The 19,630-nt window shown below is 37.2% G+C and overlaps 1 protein-coding gene across 1 annotated transcript in view; it reads left to right on the top strand.

The window, feature by feature from the left end:
- Positions 1–18,605, top strand: part of NOL10 (nucleolar protein 10) — a 48,854-nt gene extending 30,249 nt beyond the window's left edge. Inside the window, exons 14-21 of the mRNA XM_080584891.1 lie at positions 4,553–4,679; positions 6,180–6,259; positions 6,379–6,477; positions 6,876–6,965; positions 9,222–9,395; positions 9,777–10,024; positions 15,191–15,293; positions 17,824–18,605. Of these exons, the coding sequence (XP_080441017.1) occupies positions 4,553–4,679; positions 6,180–6,259; positions 6,379–6,477; positions 6,876–6,965; positions 9,222–9,395; positions 9,777–10,024; positions 15,191–15,293; positions 17,824–17,943 (1,041 nt within the window). The 3' untranslated portion in view covers positions 17,944–18,605. The remainder of the gene's footprint in view (positions 1–4,552; positions 4,680–6,179; positions 6,260–6,378; positions 6,478–6,875; positions 6,966–9,221; positions 9,396–9,776; positions 10,025–15,190; positions 15,294–17,823) is intronic.
- Positions 18,606–19,630: the final 1,025 nt, after the last annotated feature.

The raw sequence follows: 19,630 nt of genomic DNA, 5'->3' as shown, positions 1-19,630 counted from the left end.
ATGGCAGTGAATGATTTAACTGTAGTAGTACATTTTTGCTATCTGGTAAAGATCTTACAGCCTAACTTAAAATCCGTAGAAGATACAACAATGAACAATTCCAAGATTTTTCAAAGAAGGTTTTATTTTTAAGTTTTGTTATGAAAGAGCAGTGATACAATGTATTTTCATATTTATTCGTTGGTAACCCTATTCCCATAGGTATGGAGCGATACAGCTTTACAGTGCTAATTTCTGTGAAACTGCATGTTGCTGTCTAAGGAAACCAGTGTTTCTGCTTTACAAAAGCTCTCTGGAAGCTCTTAAGTGTTCTGCTGAATGATGTCCACATACATGAAGTTAGTCTTCCAGAGGAAATTTAGGCAATCTAAACTTGGCAAATTTAGTTTAGTTATTTCAAATCTGTTCTGGGCCGCATATATAGCATTTTTGCATGTTTTTAATTGCTAAAATACTTCAATAAAAAATGAGTCAAACAGCAGAAACTCCTCCCAACACATTTTTGACATTTTATTTGCAACTTAGGAGCTAATCACTGCCTTGAATGAAGTATTTCAGGGGCTTAGTCATTAAAGTCTTGAAAAACTTGGATTTTGGAACCTGTTCTGACTCCCTGAGAAAAGACCAACTCTTTGGTTCAATTTTGTCGAATTTGTCCCTTTAGTCTTCAAAGAGATGCTTAACAATACCCATTTCTGTGTGAATTCAGAATTGTTTCACTTAAATCTCATGGCATCTGGCTGTAGAATCTCCTAAGCATCCCGGGCTGCTTTTAAGTTGAGTGGGTTACATGCTTAATGGTAGTCAGGATTAGACCCGGTCTTTTGGTGGCTCTGCAGAGCTGGCTGACAAATTGTTGAGTGGCACTTAGAAGTGGATGAGTGCTGTCTGGTCTTCCAGATTGAAGATAAGGAACATCTGTTGTGGGTTGGTAATAACACCCAGTTAGTCCTAACATTTATTAATTTCAGGGGAAATACAAAATGATGACAGAATATTTTCTACAGAAGTGCTCAGGAATTAGGCACGATCAGAAGTACGGTGTTTTACAGAGCAAGATAAGGGGTGCTATAAAACTTTTACTTTAAATGTCTTTTAAAATAGAACACAGAAAGGGTGTTTTTTGAAATTACTTTGCAATATTTTCAAAATATTTGTCGGTTTTTTTTTTCCTCCTCCTTTTCTTGAACAGTTTGGCCTTGCCATATTAGCAACTTGTCAACTCAGATGAGTCGCATGCTTAGTTACTCATCGTACATCTTCTGTGTCTAGGGTAAATAAATAAAGACGTTCTAATATGTGCTAACAAAAGTTCGGTATTTGATGGCACGATACTGATAATTAAGAAATATGCATCCATACTTCCCATGGTTTGGTGTAACACATCCAAGGCAACATCAGGCTATCTGCATTACTTGTGCTGAGGGGCGCTACAGCAGGCCGGCCCTTGTGCTCCGTGTCTCCTGCTCTGGCCTTTCCCTCGTGTGACCCAGGCACCACCCTTGCCTCCCAACACGGTGCCGGGACGCCTGGCCCTGGGGTGGAGGATCCCTGCCTCAGTCCTGGCACAGGTGGTAGCTCCGGGCCCTTCAGGAGGAAGGAGGAGGAGGAGGGAGGGCAGGAAGGATCCCACCCGGCCTGCTGGCTCCAGCCTCCCGGCCAGGCCCTTCTGTTGATAGACAAAAATATTTTCAAAGACGGTCGTCTTGACTTTCACTGGAAATTGTCGGAGATTGTTTCAAGAAGTGGTAATTCGGCTGAAAATGGAATCATAAGGAAGATTGTAAAAATACTGTTTCGATTGCTGTTGATGATGATGTCTGGCTTCTTAGCCGAAGAAATATTTGAGTGTGAGCCAAGTTTAGATGTGCACTCATTTAATAATGATTTTCCCACTAGCTATACGTAACTTCTCTAAAACTTGCAGAGAAATCTATTTGTTATAAGTATGGTAAACGTGAGACCTGTCAGTTTAGTTGCATGTGATTACCTACATTTAATCATAGAATCATCAAGGTTGGAAGAGACCTCCAAGATCATCTGGCCCAACCATCACCCTACTATCACTATCACCCACTAAACCATGTCCCTAAGCACCACGTCCAACCTTTCCTTAAACACCCCCAGGGACGGTGACTCCACCACCTCCCTGGGCAACCCATCCCAATGCCTGACTGCGTTTTCTGAGAAGAAATGTCTCCTCATTTCCAACCTAAACATCCCCTGGCACAACTTGAGGCCATTCCCTAAAACTTACACCCCTACAAAATACTGTACTGTGTGCTGTGACCATACCAGCATCAGCTGGCAGGGTTCCCAGTGTCTGCCTCATATGTGTTTGCCTGGTGCAGACAAATCCCCTGAGCTGTGGAGTTTGTACCTGGCTACAGGGACAGCAGAGGCTCACATTTCACAGGGGATGAGTATGTTGGTAGTGGATCACTCTGCAATTGAAGCGCAGTGGCATTTTAAGCCCGTGAAGAATTTACAGTTGCAGGGGAAAGAAATTTCTTGTTGATACTTTTGGCACTGTGTCTGGTATCGTTTGCCTTTTTTATTTTTAATTTTTGTCCTAAGCTTTAAAAAATGTTCCCTTTTAACATACCAAGCAAAACTCCTAGAGGTTTCCTAGAGGTGTTCTGGAATAGGTAGGCAAGCGGTTTCAGTAGGGTGGGAGAGAGGGAAACGAGGCAATAAAACTTACACAAACATCTCTGTAGGGTTTTCCTTTTTCTCAGTTTACATGCAAAATTTGAATAATGGCTCAACTCTATATTTTTTCCTGGTATTCTGCCACAGCTTTTTTCCGTTAATTATCTCGCTTTCCCCCGTGTTTTCTATGATGTGGTCCTGCAACTTGCTTTATAGATCATGGAGAAAATTCAGGTTGTGTAATTTTTAGGTGTTTCATCACTGACATTTTGCCATAGAAGTTTTAATCTTAGTATTGGGTTTTGAGTACAGGAATACATGAACAGTGAGTGGAGTTACAGCTGAAGAGCGGATAAACTGTTTTCCTTTATTTCTGAGACTTCTGCTTTAATTATTTTTTTAAAGATTTACACCAGTCAAGATCACATCTGGGGATTACCCTAATTGGTTACAGTTGTTTGAATTCTAATGAGTAATGTGCACTGTGCAAGGCTTGAACAGATAGTGCCACAGAAATGGAAGTGATGAAAAAAGTTTATTGAAGCGATAGAGATCTTTACATAATGCGTCAGCAAGATGGAATGAAGGGGAACTTTTTATTTAATTGGAATGGAAGTGAGTCAAGGATTCTCTAATCTCATTTCTAATAATCTTCAGCAGACAAATTTATACTTACATTCGATTACAGGAAAAGTTTTGTTAGTTAATAAGCAACTTGTTTTTTTTGTTTTTTTTTTTTGTTTGTTTGTTTTTGTTTTTGTTTTTTTTATTACAAGAAAGACAAACAGTTTCATCCAAAACACAAAAACAGGTAAACTTCAAAGATGATTCCCCCAGTCCAGTCATGTTTTGATGGTCTGCTAATGAAGCACCAGTTACTGGTTTCTTCAGTGGCATGAAAAGCAATAGCACATTTAATATTTCTAGAGTGCTTTGTTATTAATATGAAAGCGTGACATTTAGATTTGAATTGCAACCATTACTATTGTTGTTTTGTGATTTGAGTTTTTCATGTGAATTTTTAGCGAACAAAATGGAAGCCTCGTTAGAAGTCCCACTCCAGAAGTTAACAGGCCACTTTACATCCTAAAATGTCATCCGATTTGCTCTGGAGAGAAAAATGTAATGTTGGATTTTTCCATTCTGCTAGTTCACCTACTAAAATAATAATGCTGGAACAGTTGAGTATGTCAGCGTGCATCAGGATAGGGAGGAATTTCAATCAGAACAGCAGGAGGGAAAAGTTAAGGGAGATAATTATTGACTTGGGAAGTTGGAGGAAGCATACATGGAAAAGTAAATTGATAGTGCAACGTAATATTGTTCAAATAAATCCTTTGCCTCATGGTGGAAATATGCAGTCCTTTTTTAATATTTTCCATTATTTGTCCATATAGTCTGGATTTTTTCCTTGAAGAAAAGTACGTGAAATATACCTGTGATGTTCTGTTTAAAATCCTGTTCTGCCCTACTTATTTTAATCAACGTGATTGTGTAGTGAACTAATGAGGTCATGGTCCAGCTGTGCTGTACAGATTAGTTGATATCTATTGCCATTAGTTAAGTTGTTAATTGTATCTATAATGTTTAGCTCTGAGCTTTTAATAAATTAATTGGTCAGATTAGGATCTCTTGAAACAGTTGAATATGAAACCTCTCAATTGTTGGTCTCAAATAAATTACCTGCATTAACAGAACACTTGCATAATCGATAGTACTCCTTATTGGTAATGTAAGCAGTAGATTTAACTGTGTTCTCTAACGGCTGTTGTTCTTAAGGTGTATTTGCTTTCAGGGAGATTCATTTATTCTTCCAGCACAGCAGCTGAGAGCCTAACATTAGGTGTTGTTTTTTTTCTGTATCTATTTACAATTTTATACCTTTCTGTAATATCCCCAGGTTTTAGGACCTGCCCCCAGATGGTGTTCCTTCTTGGACAACTTGACTGAAGAACTGGAAGAGAATCCAGAAAGCACAGTTTACGATGACTACAAATTCGTGACCAGAAAAGACCTTGAAAATTTAGGTAAAATCTCTTTAGCTGACTTGTTTATTCTTTTTTTTTTTTTTTTTTAATCACACTTGCAAGTTTATTAGTTCAGATGTGACTTATCAGTGAGAAATGCGGAGAACTGTTTGAAATTTATTGGCAGTAGTTTCTTCCAGTTATCTTGGTTATTAGTATACCAGACTGATGACTTTCTGTTCTTTGGTTCCCAACCAGTGCAACACTAGATGTTTGTGTTGAGAAATGATTCACCTGCCAAAGGATACCCTAATTGAGTGTAGTATTTTCCAGAAAATAAAACTCCATTCTAGGGTTAACGGAAAAATGGTTTTGTGGAACTAGAATACTAAAAATGACATAGCAGAGAGAGTTAGCATGTTTGACTCAAGGCAGTTGATTCTTTTTCGTTCCATTACATATTTTGATTGTAGTGTTTTACTCCAGCTTAATTCATTTACCTCTGAATATGGCAGGACAAGGAGGAGGTCTTCCAAAACACCTGCCTTTTAACTTCTGAAGGAGGTGGTCTGAATGTAGCCCGTAGATCCCTATTCAAAACTTAAGGGAATTAGGCAGTGTAGTGTTATCAACACAGAGACTTGACTGGAAATAGTTCTTCTGCTTTAAATTCACAATAACTTAGTAAAATTCACTTCCCCATAAATGCAAGCTTTCAAGTGAAGAACCAACTTAAGTTATATTTTGCATTTCATACATCAGTGTTCTTTGTATAGTACTCGTTATTTGAAGTACTCTTATTTTGGAGTATGCAGGACGATTGTTTCCTGGAAACAGTTAAAAATAACATAAATAAGAACTTTGCTTTCTGAGATACACGGAACTTTCTCTCTCTCTTTTTTTTTTCTTTTTTTTTTTGCCTTTTAGTTCTAGAATAAGATTAATTTTTAATTTCTAAAGATTTGGGGGTCTGCAGAGGATATTTTTCTATAAAAGGGTTCCCTTTTTCTCAGTTTTGGAATTTTGTGAAGATACGAGGAAGGACAATCTGACAACTGTTCAGTATTTTCATTCTTACTCTAGGTTAGGGCATAGGGTGACAGTTTTATAACCTGATGTGGTACTCTTATTTCTTTCAGCACATAGATTCTTCAAAGATAGGGACCCAAGATGAAATTCTTTCATTTATAACTTCAGTATACCACACAAAAAAAAGCGCTTGTCAAACATGTACAGACTTTCCAAAAAAAATTTTTTCTTTGTAGACTTCCTATGGTGCGCAGTACATGCAGGCATCTATAAAAAGTGCATAGTAACATGTATTATGACAACAAAAATGGATTTTGTTGCTCCAAAATAGCTAGGATTTCTTGCTGGCCTAACTTGATTTTTTGTGGTTTTACTTAGTCTTTATGTACTGGATGTGACTATCAGAGAGATTGATGTGTTGCATTGGCAGTGCTTGTTTGTCTTCAACTGAGTAAGTGAAGTGGCTAGCTTGGAATAGGAGTTCTTTATCTGTGAAAGCTCTTTGAAATCCTCTGTAATTTTTTTTCCCAGGCCTTGCTCATCTCATTGGATCGACACTGCTCAGAGCATATATGCATGGCTTTTTCATGGACATAAGACTTTATCATAAGGTAAAAAATGATGCTTGTAAACTGTTGCTCTTAACGATAAAATGTGTTGTTATTTTTCCCACATAGAGGACTGTATCCTGTATTAATGATATATATTTTTTCCTTCTGTTTGTTCAAAGGCAAAAATGATGGCCAACCCCTTTGCCTATGAAGAATACAGAAGAGAGAAAATAAGACAGAAGATAGAAGAAACACGTGCACAGAGGGTACAGCTGAAGGTAAATCCCATGAACAATGAATATGCTTTGGAAGAACTATTCATAAAAAATAGTATATTCTTAAGTGTATCTCAGAAATGTAATTACTTAGGATTTGATTCTGTTTATCATTAGAGACAAAAAGTAAAGTTAGCTTTAATTTATAGAACTTTTTGAATGGAAACATTAAATTCTCATGCATATGAATCCCACAGATGAGAAAGTCTGATACCAAACTGTAAAAGAGCAGCTCTCATCACATTTGCTGCTTGAGCAGATAACCCAGAGGTAAAACTTCCAGTTTCTGCTTGCCATTGAACTAAATGACTCAGGCCATTGAAATGCAATACTCTGGAAAGAAACATATGTAAATAATATTGTGTTTATACATGTATTCTCTTTATATCTATATTCTTTAGAAACTTCCAAAAGTCAATAAAGAGCTTGCACTCAAACTGATTGAAGAAGAAGGAGAAGAACAACAGGTTGCCAGAAAAAGGAAACAAAAGGTAAGCTTTTGTTTTAAAGCCTTCCCTAACTAGGAACAGAGAAATAATAATGCTTATAGTTACTGATTTATTGTTACCTGGCCAAATAGATTCAGAACTCTGTTTCTTGTCTCATAAATAGCTTACTATACTAGGTGACTGTAAAGTGGACTTGGGTGGCTGGAGCACCAAAAAGACCATGTAATAACCTTGTCATCTATATTAAAAGTTTAAAATGCTGAAATACTCCCTGTTGAAGATGATGATGGGCCTTGTAGGAGTCCAGAAGCTAGTTAAGTGCAGAATTGATATCAAAGCTGTTCAGGGAAAAAAACAAAACTTTTTTTCATTTGTTAGTATTTTAGTGCAAGGTCTGCATCTGGGCAGGTCTGCACCAGGGCAATTCCAGACAGGAATACAGACTGGGAGAAGAACTCATTGAGCGCAGCCCTGCAGAGAAGGACTCGGTGGTTCTGGTGGACGAAATGCTCGATGTGAGCCAGGAGTGTGCACTTGCAGCCCAGAAGGCCAACTGCATCCTGGGCTGCATCAACAGAGGAGTGGCCAGCAGGTGAAGGGAGGTGATTGTCCCCCTCTACTCTGCCCTTGTGAGGCCCCGCCTGGAGTGCTGCATCCAGATCTGGGGCCCCCGGCACAAGAGGGATGTGGGGCTGATAGAGTGGATCCAGAGGGGGGCTACAAAGATGATCAGAGGGCTGGAGCATCTCTCCTGTGACGGAAGGTTGAGAGAGCTGGGGCCCGTTCAACCTGGAGAAGAGAAGGCTCTGGGGAGACCTTATTTGTGGCCTTTCAGTACATAAAGAGGGCTTGTAAAAAAGATGGAGAACAACTTTTTACATGGGCAGACAGTGATAGGACAAGAGGTTTTTAACTCAAAATTCAAGATTTAGATTAGATGTTAGGAGGAAATTCTTCACTCAGAGGGTGGTGAGACACTGGCACAGGTTGCCCAGAGAAGTTGTGGATTCCCTATCCTCGGAGATGTTCAGCGCCAGGTTGGATGGGGCTTTGGGCAACCTGGTTTGGTGGGAGGTGTCCCTATCCATGGCAGGAGGGTTGGAACTAGATAGTCTTTAAGGTCCTTTCCAACCCAAACCATTCTATGATTCATGAAAGGCATGTATTAGCTTCATGTGGCATCCAATGAAAACTAGTGTGATTCGGTTGAGATGGTTAGGAACCATGAACTACTGAAAAAGGAGGTGGTGGTAAAACCTTAGATGCAGAATTTCTAAGCCAGCGTTGGAGTGGAAATGAGTGTAATAAATGGGGAGTGATTTGTCTAGGAATGCAGATAGATGGCATCTCAAAATACATTAAAAAGAGTACATTAAAATGTGTGGCCTGATTATTTTCCTGAAATGGCTCTAGGAGTCTTGTGAAGATCCATTTATTTTTGGCTTTGAGATTGAACTTCTAGCTTCCAAATGAAATTGCAAGTCGCATGTTTGCAACAGCTTCTGCACTTGAAATTTACACTTGTTTCCTCTATCTTTTTCCCCTACTTTGTAGGTAACAATGAAAATATAATGCTGGGGTGTGTTCAATCTGCTGGTAGAAGTTTGGAAACGTTAAATTATAAGATCAGCTTTTATTACAAAGAGCTATGTATTCAATTATCTGAAACAATGACAAGTACTCATACGAACTGTAGTTGTAGTTTGAACTGTTCTTAATTCAACAGTAGCATAATTTACATTGGGTTCTTCTTATTTCCAACATGAATGAAACTGCCTTTTCCATCCTTTATGTGAGGGCAGTGAAGAAATTGTAGTAAGATGTACAGAAATACTTACTCTTATATATTTACAGTAACACAATAGTAGTATTGTATGAAGACATGTTTACTCTGATAATTTGTTTTACATGTTGTAGAGTCATCCTGATCAGGCAAGGTATTTGCCTCAGAGGTACTTGTAGTTAGTCAATGGATATCAACGTGTCTCCAGACTAGCTGGCTGTGAATGTATGACATACATTAGCTCAAAAATAGTAGTAATTGTGTATTTATGGTGTCTGTAGTGTGCATAAAAGCCTGTCTTGCTTACAGGTAGCTTAGAATGATATTTATTTGATCTTTGTGAACGTAATAAAGTATAATAACCATAAATCTTGATTTATGTGACCTGGAAGGATAAAGCAACTGATACTTTGCATTCCGTTTTTGAGTTTTGTTTAATTAAAGCGGTGTTAGGTATTTTTACCAGTGTCTGTTTTGATATTTTATAACTAACTCATGCTTCGATTCTTTTCCAGAATCTGCCTAGCCTTCTCAAAGATGATCGTTTTAAAGTCATGTTTGAGAATCCAGATTTCCAGGTAGATGAACAGAGTGAAGAATTCAGGCTACTTAACCCACTTGTTTCTAAAATAAGCGAGAAAAGAAAGAAGAAACTAAAGCTCCTACAGGAACAGGAGGCAAAAGAACAGGTAAAATATTTTCCTTTTGGTGTATGAAAAAGATGTATTTTTACCTTTGTGTTATTCTTTCAGATTTTTTTACCCTAGAAAGAAGGAAAGAGGAAGGGAATGCAAGAATGTCTTACCAGATAAATTAGTTAGATGTAATTTATAATATTATCATCCAAGTTTTCAGGTGTATGTCTACATGAATTTAGGTTTGAAAAACATATAATATGTAGGTGGAGGTAATTTTTTAATATTTCTGCTTCATTTGCTGTTAGTGCTTTTGTTCAGGTTTTAGATCTCTTCAAGTGAATCTAAGTAAAAGCTGACATACTCTCGTTGCAGAAATGGTTTGAAAAGAAAATTAGTTGATGATTTTTCATTTTATTCTATTTTTGTCTGCAGGAAGAGGAGGAAGAACCAGAAGGAAAACCAAGTGATGCAGAAAGCTCTGAGAGTTCAGATGATGAAAAAGGTTGGGTTGAAGAGGTCAGGAAACAGCGCAAGCTTCTACGCCAAGAGGAAAAAGTAAAGCGGCAGGAAAGGTTCAAGGAGGATCAGCAAACATTACTAAAACCTCAGTTTTTTGAGATTAAAGAAGGAGAGGAATTCAGAAGCTTCAAAGACTCTGCCAAAAAACAAAAATTAATGAAGTAAGACTAAAGTTCCTATTTTAACATCTGGGGGTGGAATATTCTCAAGTATGTCTCTAGAGTGCAGGCCAACGGCATTTTGGTTAGTTAGCATGATAGTCTTGGAAGCACTTACTAATAAGGCCACATCTGGTGATTCAGGGATATGACTTAGAGGGACATAATTGTTGAAAGTCTTTTGTTATTGCTAAACAAATATAACATTTTAAGTATGCCAGAGAGACAATGCAAATGAGATGAGTAAGAGATTCATATTCTGAGCCTGATTTGGGCATCGATTTTTTTTCACTGTCAGTGAACTGCTGCTTACACAAATAACAGCACTGATGTCTCTGAGACTGGTTATATATTATTCCACCAATGTCAACATGAGGTTGACATTTTGGATGTTTTTGAGCTGACCCTCTAAAAGGCTGTCTAGTACTGCATGATCAGCCACTATTGGGGGGCAGGTTCCAGGTAGTAAAAGAAAAAAATCATTTGGTCTGGGTATTTTTATGGCGTCCAGAAATTTTCAAAAAATGTGCCGTCCTTTTGTTGTCAGGTCTAACTTTTCGTTTTTATTTTTGCAATGAAAAAAATGGAGTCAGTTTTCTTATTTGGATTTCTTTAAATTGTTGATCAACTGAAATAATTGGGTACTGCATAAAGGGCATGCTTATCCTAGAGCTTGCAAACTAAAGGACTTGGCTTTGAGGTGCTTAATGCCTGTAAATCTCATTGACTTTTTTTTTTTTCCAGAGGTGGGTTTAGGCCTTCAGAAGATGAGATTTAATAGCGTTTTATTAGTTGGAGAGCAGACGCTAATATTAAAACCTTGAGGGACAATAGGTTCAAAGTTCTTGCAGCACATTGGAGGCAGAGCAGAACTTTGACTAATGTTGGAAACAACTTGCTGTGTTAGATGGATCTCGTAATAGCCTTTTTTTTAAAATTTAGAATAAAATGGTACGTTCAAGGTGAATAACATATATAATGGGGCTGCTTTTTATGTCAGTAGGAACTGATAATGCAGCCTAGATGTTTCATGCTGGACTTTTGCTAGAGATACATAGAGAAACATGACAAAATTCAGCCTTTCTCTTAAATGCTCAAGTTTTTAACTAGAGTTACCATATAAAATGGTCTCTGAGCATTACTGGTACATTGTTCCTGCAGTAGTCTATGATTTCTAGGTTGATAGTAGTTCTGCAGAAGTGATATTTGTGTTTACTGTTGATCAGCAAATGTTTACACACACAGGGTTTTCCTATGTTCTCTAGAGTAAATATACCCATTCATTCTGGTCTCTAGCTTGCTGAGATTTCTCCAGCATTCTTCTGATTATTTTTCTTTCTATGTTATAGACGATGATGCAGCTTTTTCCTTTTGTCAGTTCTTCTGCTTTGTCAGAAGGAAAATAGCCATTCTGGACACTCTGACAGAGAACACTGTCCTAGGAAATGTCCTAGGATAAAGATATTTCTCACAGTAAATTCATCGTCATGTTAGAAAGTGACTTGAAAGGAGCCTGAAAGAGCGGTCAAATGGCACTGTGTTCTCACTGACATTGAAATACTTCCCTTTAAAGCAGTATGGCTGCAGCCTGTTGCGCTTTGTTCTTTTAGAGAAATTGAGCTACTGACATCTAAACAAAATTCTCAAGGACTCTCATTTGAAATATTAAGATTTCATTTTGTTCAAAACATGTGCAAGGATACAGAAAGTTAGGTAAATAAGCCAACACAGCTATAAAGAGGAGAAACATTTAGAAAAAAATAATAGTGACACAGAATGAAGTTAAATCTTTCATCTGGTGTTCAGTGGGAGAAAGATCATTCCTTCAGCTAGGAAAAAATGAAATCAAATACCACAGTCTTGTCCAGTGGATGGAAGAATATCAGTGATGACGTAAACCATGGAAAGATCTTTTAAAAGATTCCTTTTAGGGAAGAGAGCATCTGTCTTAAGATTCACAGTTCTGTGCAGAATATTTTGCAAGATATGATGTGTAATTAGGGCTGCTTAGGTTAGATATCCTCTGTGCAATAGTAGCACAGGTGGGATGTAATGTAAAATGTTTAAAAAGGGGGGGGAGATTTAAGATAGAACAGCATGACAAAAATGTGACAGCACTACTGCCTTTGTTTTTCTTTGAGTTGCTGTCTCTGAATTGTCTTTCCCCCCTTTTTTTTTTGGTCTGGGCAGTAATTTCTGTACTCAGTGACCCTGTTTGGGCTCATCCAGGCATTGTTCTGACTATGTATACTCCTCAAATTCTGGGAGGAAACTCAAAATTAACAGCAGGTGTCCATTTGTTGTACCAGATAGCTGATACGATTACAGAATCATAATGACTTAGTCTCTGTTGAGACCTAACCTGTTCTGTTAAGCATTTTTACACAGTAGAATTTTTTTGATAAAAAATACCTAAATATTGTTTTCTGCTGGCCTTATTCAGTGATAAGTAGTCAGCATAAAAAATAATTAATTCAGCTAATGTACTGAAAATTGGAAAGACTGTAGTGGCATGTACAATCTGGTGAGGCTGGCATGTTTGTCTTTGATTTGATTTATTCAAGCAATGGAATGATGGTCTGTGACCAATGTAATTAAGTACCTTAATACCTTCACTATGCACTTAATGGCTAGGTGTTCTTTTTTTTCTCTAATCGTATAATGTTCTACCTGAGGAAACAGTTTATGACTTACATAAAACTGGGTGTTGCTTTTGACATGTTCCTGACTCAGCACGGCTCCAAGCCCAACTTCTAAAGCAGGGGTGCATACTATAAATTTCTTAGCAGACCAACAGTCTACGCATTTCTTTGCGCAGGAAAGCTGCAAAACTTAGCCATGATCGTAACAAACACCTTGTCTCAAAGCTGTCCACATTTCTCTTCCCCCTTTTGTGTTCTTATGCTTACATGTGAAAACCTGCTGAACGTACTAGTAAAGATGCAAAAGTTTTATTTGTTTACTTTCTGTATAATTTCCTTGCATAACAGCTTAAAAGGAATACATAAAAGGCGAGGGTTTTTATCAGTGTGCTAAGAGCTCTTTAGATTTTCTTGATTTCCCTTTAAAATCTTTGTAATTGAAATTAAAGCACGTCAAAACTAAAAACTGCAGTAATCCTACTTTGCAAAGTATAAATTAGTGCTTACGTCTTCTGAGATGGGCAAGAAAGTCAACAAAAGCCAACAAAAACATAGCAATATCTAGGAAAGTCAGCTAAAGTGTCATGGCAGGAAAGGAAAAGTCCTGGAAAACTCTTCTCTTTTGCTTTATAAGGAGGAAAAAATGAGTGCCTGGTCAATTTTTTAATTTTTTGGTTTTGTACTGAAGGGGTGTCGGGGAAGTTGATTTTAATAACACTCTTAAAGGAATCCATTGGATAAATTTGTTGAGGGTGATGTAGGAAAAAAAAAGACCCTAGCTATTGTAAGTTTGTGTGCAATTCACTGTGATTTGGGTGTGCACATCTTCAGATAAGCACAGCCATACCTGCATTCACTCAGTAAAATTGCAAACCGAAAGCATTTTCCTGATATCTCCCTATTTTAGTTTTTCTCCTGACTGAAGCAGTATCTAGGCAGTCATGCTAAATAATTGCTGGGTAGTAGCCATATTTCTCTGGTGCACTTTCAAAGGGGAGAAAAAATGGAACTCCACTTGTATGTAGAAATCCCACCACGATGTCGGTGACTGATCTTCTGCCATAGTTAGCTCTAAGGCTTAGCTTGTCTTCCCGATTCACACAGATGGAACAAGTTTTTACATGTACTGAATGAAAAATATACTACAGAAGAAATACAATCACAGTACCTAGTCATGAGAAATAAAGTAATTCTTGACAGTAATTTTTCATTGTTAATCTGAAGAGTCTTTGTTACATAAATGGCTCATTAACCAAAATTCTGCAGGCTTCAGAGGCTTCATACATGGGGCACAATCTGTGAGCCTTTCATCCTTAGAAACTCCATTGACTTTGGGTGGCTGCTAATCATGTGTATTTTTATGACAATTTATTTTCCACCTTTCCCTTAAAGTAAAAATTTAAAATTTTTAAATTTTAAAAAATTTTAAAAATTGCAGAAATGTATATGCTAGCATTCAGCTAATGCACGCACTTTAAAACTTGTCCAAAAAAATGTTTCTTACCCCTCTTCAGAAAGATCTACCTAATAGCAGCATCTCAGTTTGCAATACCTAAATTCATTTACAGTTAGGTGAATGCCTTCTGAGTGTGTCACAGAGTAAGTTTGGTCCTCCCAGTGATGTCGTGTTCTCAGATAGCCTTGCCTACTTGTAGGCACTAAATTACAGATAAAGGATTTGCTACGGAAGGAATCACAGGTAGCGTTTAGCAAGACTGGATCGAGCAAGTCCCATCTCTGTCTGCCTCACCCCAGTGCTGGAGGTCCTTCAGGTCCTTCGAGGTCTTCAGTCCTCGGCTGCTCCAATTTACAACCCCCTTACTGAAGTCAAATTTGGTGCCTGAGACCAAATAACTCACAGAAACTGACGGATGAGCACCATGCAGGGGAAGGTGTACGCTCATGTGGCACTGTTCGGTGGGGTCAGGTTCTCTTTTTTTAATCAGACTCACTTGTTTACGTTCTTTTATTTAGAAAACGTTGTATTATACAGTTATGGGACGCAGTGTCTGAATAGTCGTTTTTAATTGGGCTATGTAGTTTCTGTCGGTGAAGTCATGATTCATTCTGTGATGAATTAATTTTAATGTATAGCCACGATTATCTCCTTCCCTCAAATGTGTTTCTCAAATCAGAAATTATAAGTTATTAAGCAAACTGGGTATATTATGCTTTAAAGCTTTTTTTTTGTTTATATCTGTTACTGCAGCTGAATACCTGATTTTTTTCTGAAATGTCATAGAAAACTATAGCAATAGTAGGGTGTGGTCTCTTTCTCAGCTAGAGGCCTGATGCTTTTTTAGAAGACAATGAACTTTTCAGTAGAAACATTTTTTAAATTTATGTAAACAGTATCTGGAGGGAATGATTTGAGCTTGTGTTTCTTCTCTGTTTACTGAGTGCTTATTTTTTAGACATGGCATTTTGGGGTTTCAGAGAAACTGAGATTAGTTTTGACTGCATTATCAGCATTTATTGTAGTAAAAAGATGGCAAGAACAGGGACTAATGTTAATTATTCTCTGCAGGAAAACTCTTGAAGATCGTTTAAAGCTTGAAGAAAAACTTGGCACGTTAAATGTGTCTGATACCACAGTAGGCAGCAAGCAGGCAACATTCAGATTAAAGAAGGTGAGCTATATATATATATATATATATAAAACTTTTTATTATTTTATTATTTTTCTTTTAAGATAATACACGAGTAACTTTAGTTTTTGCATGAAGGAACAGGAACTTTAAAACCGTCAAACAAATGTCCCTCTTCGTTTCTTCATATGCTGCCAACTCTGCTGCTTCTTGCCAAGAGAATGAAAGCCTCCGGTAGTGCTCTGTGTGTTTATACCCTTATAACTCAGGCAGCACTCATAAAATCTTATGTTCCGGTGGAAAATACTGGCTTCCATCTTTTAATAGTTCATTCGCAGACATATCATCAGAAGCTTGTGACCTTGCCTGACATCAGTGCCAGGACTGATCAGATCTTGGTTTGCAGTTCCAAACACAATCAGGATGCTGTAGGTGACAGTTTTTCTCTTGGTTGGTGAGGTTGTTAGGTCTCAGCATGATAAAAACAGAGCTCCTAACCACTTTTGTCACTGAACTTTGTAACGCAGATCACAAGAATGAGCTCTGGTCCTGTTGTACTTGCCAAATTCCACTGGAAATGTGTAGTTGACTGCTCTCTAACTACCTTTCCCAAAGGGTTTTTATTTCCTGTCCTAAGGTATTTTGTAGATCATAGACAGCTGATCACCCTATAGTGTAGGAATATTGAAACCCGTGTGTGTATCTGCTATTGTTGTAGAACACTTAGGGAATTTTTGCTTTAAAAAATAAAAGTTTTAGAATTGAACCAAGGACACGTTATAAAAGCTGAAGGTCCGTATTAATTAATACTTCAGTTGACAAAATGTACTTCAGTTTTTCCTCGAGCAAGCTTTTTTTGCACTGTAATAAATTTCTCCTTACCAGTGGTCAAATATTCTTCTCATCGGTACAACTGATAATACAAGAAAATAGTTAAGTGATCACTTTAGGTATACCTGAATAAAATTTTTAAACATCCAAATTTATTGGAATAGTTCTACAACACTTGCTTGACTTGATTATTGACTGTTTCATCCTGGCTTGATTCCTGTATTTCTGGAATTTAAAGTGTGTTGGCTGTTAAACAAGTTATAGGTTCCTCTGCAGTGCTCTGTAGGATAGCTGTTCTGGGGATTTTACCAACTGCTGTAACTGATATGTTAGTGTCTTGCAGCTAAGTAAATAGGCTTGTGGGGACTTTTAAAGCACAGTCTCTTTCATAGCAGCTTTAAATGGGGAAGTGCTGAGCCACAAGATTTCTTGCAGTTGATGGTGAACAATGAACTATCATCTTTCGCTAACAGTTTTGTGAAGATTTGGGTGGGAGCAAGGAGGAAGAAAGTGGATATAGCAGTTGTTCAGAGTGCCAATTTTACATGAGTCCATCAGATACGCTACAGCTTTGAGTTTTTTAATTCATTGCTGATAATGTATATGGACAGATCTTGCAATGAATTTTTGTCATTGATATTTTGCAGTTTAGTTTTCAGGGGGTTTTAAATATAAAAAAAAAAAGTTTTACAGACTGCCCAAGTACTTACAGTACAGAGGAACAGTGCTCCAAGTGCAAATGGAGATCATTCAATTTCAGCATACTAGCTGTATCAGGAAACATTAAGTAAGATTTGTCATGACTGTTTCGGATGACACCTAGAGACAGAGAGAAACCACTTACATTTTCACGTAGTGGGTTTCTTTATCCCTACTTGCAGTGGAAACAGGAGTCAATAAAAGTCTAAAGACCACTATCTTTTGTTACCATAATATGGGCATGGGTTTATTGCTACCTACAGTGGAAATCGCTCTAATTGATGGAGTATTTTATAGCATGGACACTTATCTGAGAGTGGGTAGTTCAAGTCTGCTAGTTCCAGTTTATGCTTAGTTTGAAAACAAGCCTTGGTCTTCCCAAGAAAAGAGACTTTTATGTCTGTAGGAGCCTTTTTATCTGTGTAGTATGTAAATTAAACCCTTTCAGTGCATTTTTGATGAAGAGAAAAAACATTAATAGAGCATGTGCCACTGGAGTGGAGATTTTCAATTATTTTCATGTAAAAAATGTTTCTAGAATTCTATACAGTATATCAAATACTTCCAAGAAATGCTAAGAACACATTTTAGAAAACCTGTATGTTTCAGCAAAATTAGTTATTGTCCCGTCTGTCACTTTAAAATACACTTGTGCAAATATTCAAGGAGGTAATGCCAGTTAACCAGAGTAGGTACTAAATAGCCTGAAATTCTGGTCTACCTTCTTAAGGGCATTAAAACCTAAATTATGGATTGTAATTTTAGTCTATTGTTAGACATTGGTTTTCATCTGAAATACATGATTTTATTCAGTGCTTTTCAGTATCTTTGTCTTAAACATTTACTCTGACTTACTTTGAATGGTAATGTCGGGGGATAGCCAGAACCAGTAGGTACAGTATAAGGCAAGGTAACGGGACCATTTATAGTAGCATTTCCAGATTTCTCGCAAGGATTTCTGACTTGATACAGAAGTACTTCATCAATGAGGTGATATGTAAGTTTGCGAGAACCTGAGCCTTTTTTTCTTTCAATATTTCAGTCAGAGCAGCAAAAGAAGCAGCAGGAAGCTGAGAAACAACATCGTCAAGAGAGGAAAGCTCTTAGGCGTTCTGCTGGTCACCTCAAGAGTAGACGTGGAAGAGGACAACGGTTTCATTGATCTATGTTATTTTTTAAGGAACTTTTTTTTCTCACTTTTCATTTGGAAAAGGGACTTTGCAATAGCAATGTATTTGTATTTTGTTACACTGATGAACAGAAGACAGAACTTGCTAAATGACGTCTTAATTATTGAGAAGCTTATGAAAGTATAAGTATTGTCTAAGGGACACCATGACTATGGTATGTTGTAGACTCTAAAGTGAACTGTATTTGTGCAGAAATAAACAGCAACTGGTTATTGTGTAACCCTAGATGTTTTTGATACAAGAATTTATGTCGACAGTGAAGCTGCCTGTCTTTTAACTTAAGAGAAGTGGGTTTTTGCTTTCTGAAATTTTTATTTGTAACTTCTTAGAAACAAGATCAAGGGTGGGTTATTTTGTCTAAAAACTTACCTTTACAAGGGCACAAGAAATTTTTCTTCTGTGCATCTTGAAGTATGACATACAACCTTGTTTTTCAAAAAATGACTTTGTCTTTTGTGTTCTTGGGTTGCCTAGAACATATGTTAAGAAAATAATTTTGTATGTTGTCTTCTTGATTACCAACAGATTGCTTGTTGCTGAGAAGGGTAGAACACTTTTTTTTAATCTCACAAACCCTTCATCTACATGAGTTGTTTGCTACTTGAGCAAATAAATTAATTTTTACATTTGACCTTTTTTAAGCTTTGTGTATTGTTTTTTCGAAGGTTTTATAAATTGTCTCTTTGCTAAATCCAAGAAACTGAACTCTGGATCCAGAAAAAATCAATGAATCTACCCATCACAGTAAATCACTGTGAGGCTTGGAGGTTCTTAAGTGTTTTGCTTTATAAACCAGAGAGACTATTAATTTTGGTCAGGTCTCTTGAACAGTATTTACCATAGAATGTAGGTAAAAATGTAACAATTATGTGGTTACAATTGAACCTAACTGGTTAGGGGGAAACCTTGCTTTTTCATAGCCTGATGTTTTTTTCTGAATCAAGGTTGATTGTCTATTAGATGTAGAATAATTGGTCACAGTTGAATTTATTTCCTTCCCTCTGATTTAATTCTTTCCTTAATTCTTTCTTTAATACTTTCCTTCTGGTTGTAATTACATTGTTCAATTTTAGAATGTCTTTTGCACATGGTATTTGCTTCTTTAAAATATGCATTGCAGTTGTCACCTCTGTCTCTTCACTCAACTAAAGGAACAGACTCTCAATACCTATTTTTTTCTCCAGATCTCAAATTTCCGCATTGTCCGTATGCTTCTTGTGCTTTCTGTTTAACACAGAACTATCTATCTATCTATTATTCCAGTGTCTGTCTCAGCTATGCTGTATATCAAGAAATACCCTTATTACTTCTATTTCCATTTAGCCACTGAGAAAACACAATGCAGTTATGGGTACATCCCTCTTCTTGGGGTCTTGTCTTTTGGTGACATTCAAACCTTTGAAATCCAAGTGAAGTGATGAAGTTTTTACTAGTGCAACATCTAGTTCCATTTTTCTGAAGGCGTGAGGTTGTCAATCATCCTTCAGTTCACACAAAGGATGTTTGGGATACACATGAAATGGTGTTTAAATATACTAGGCATAACCAGTGAAATGCCTGGAAAGATATAAGATGATTAGAATATTTTAGGAAGCAAATATGGAAACTGGAAGACAGGCTTAATGCACTGAGAAGCTTATTTGGTATAAAACATACTAG

The sequence above is a fragment of the Anser brachyrhynchus genome (genome assembly GCF_964034855.1).
Source record: "Anser brachyrhynchus genome assembly, chromosome: 3".
NCBI lineage: Eukaryota > Metazoa > Chordata > Aves > Anseriformes > Anatidae > Anser > Anser brachyrhynchus.
This window is presented reverse-complemented; position numbering and strand designations above follow the sequence as displayed.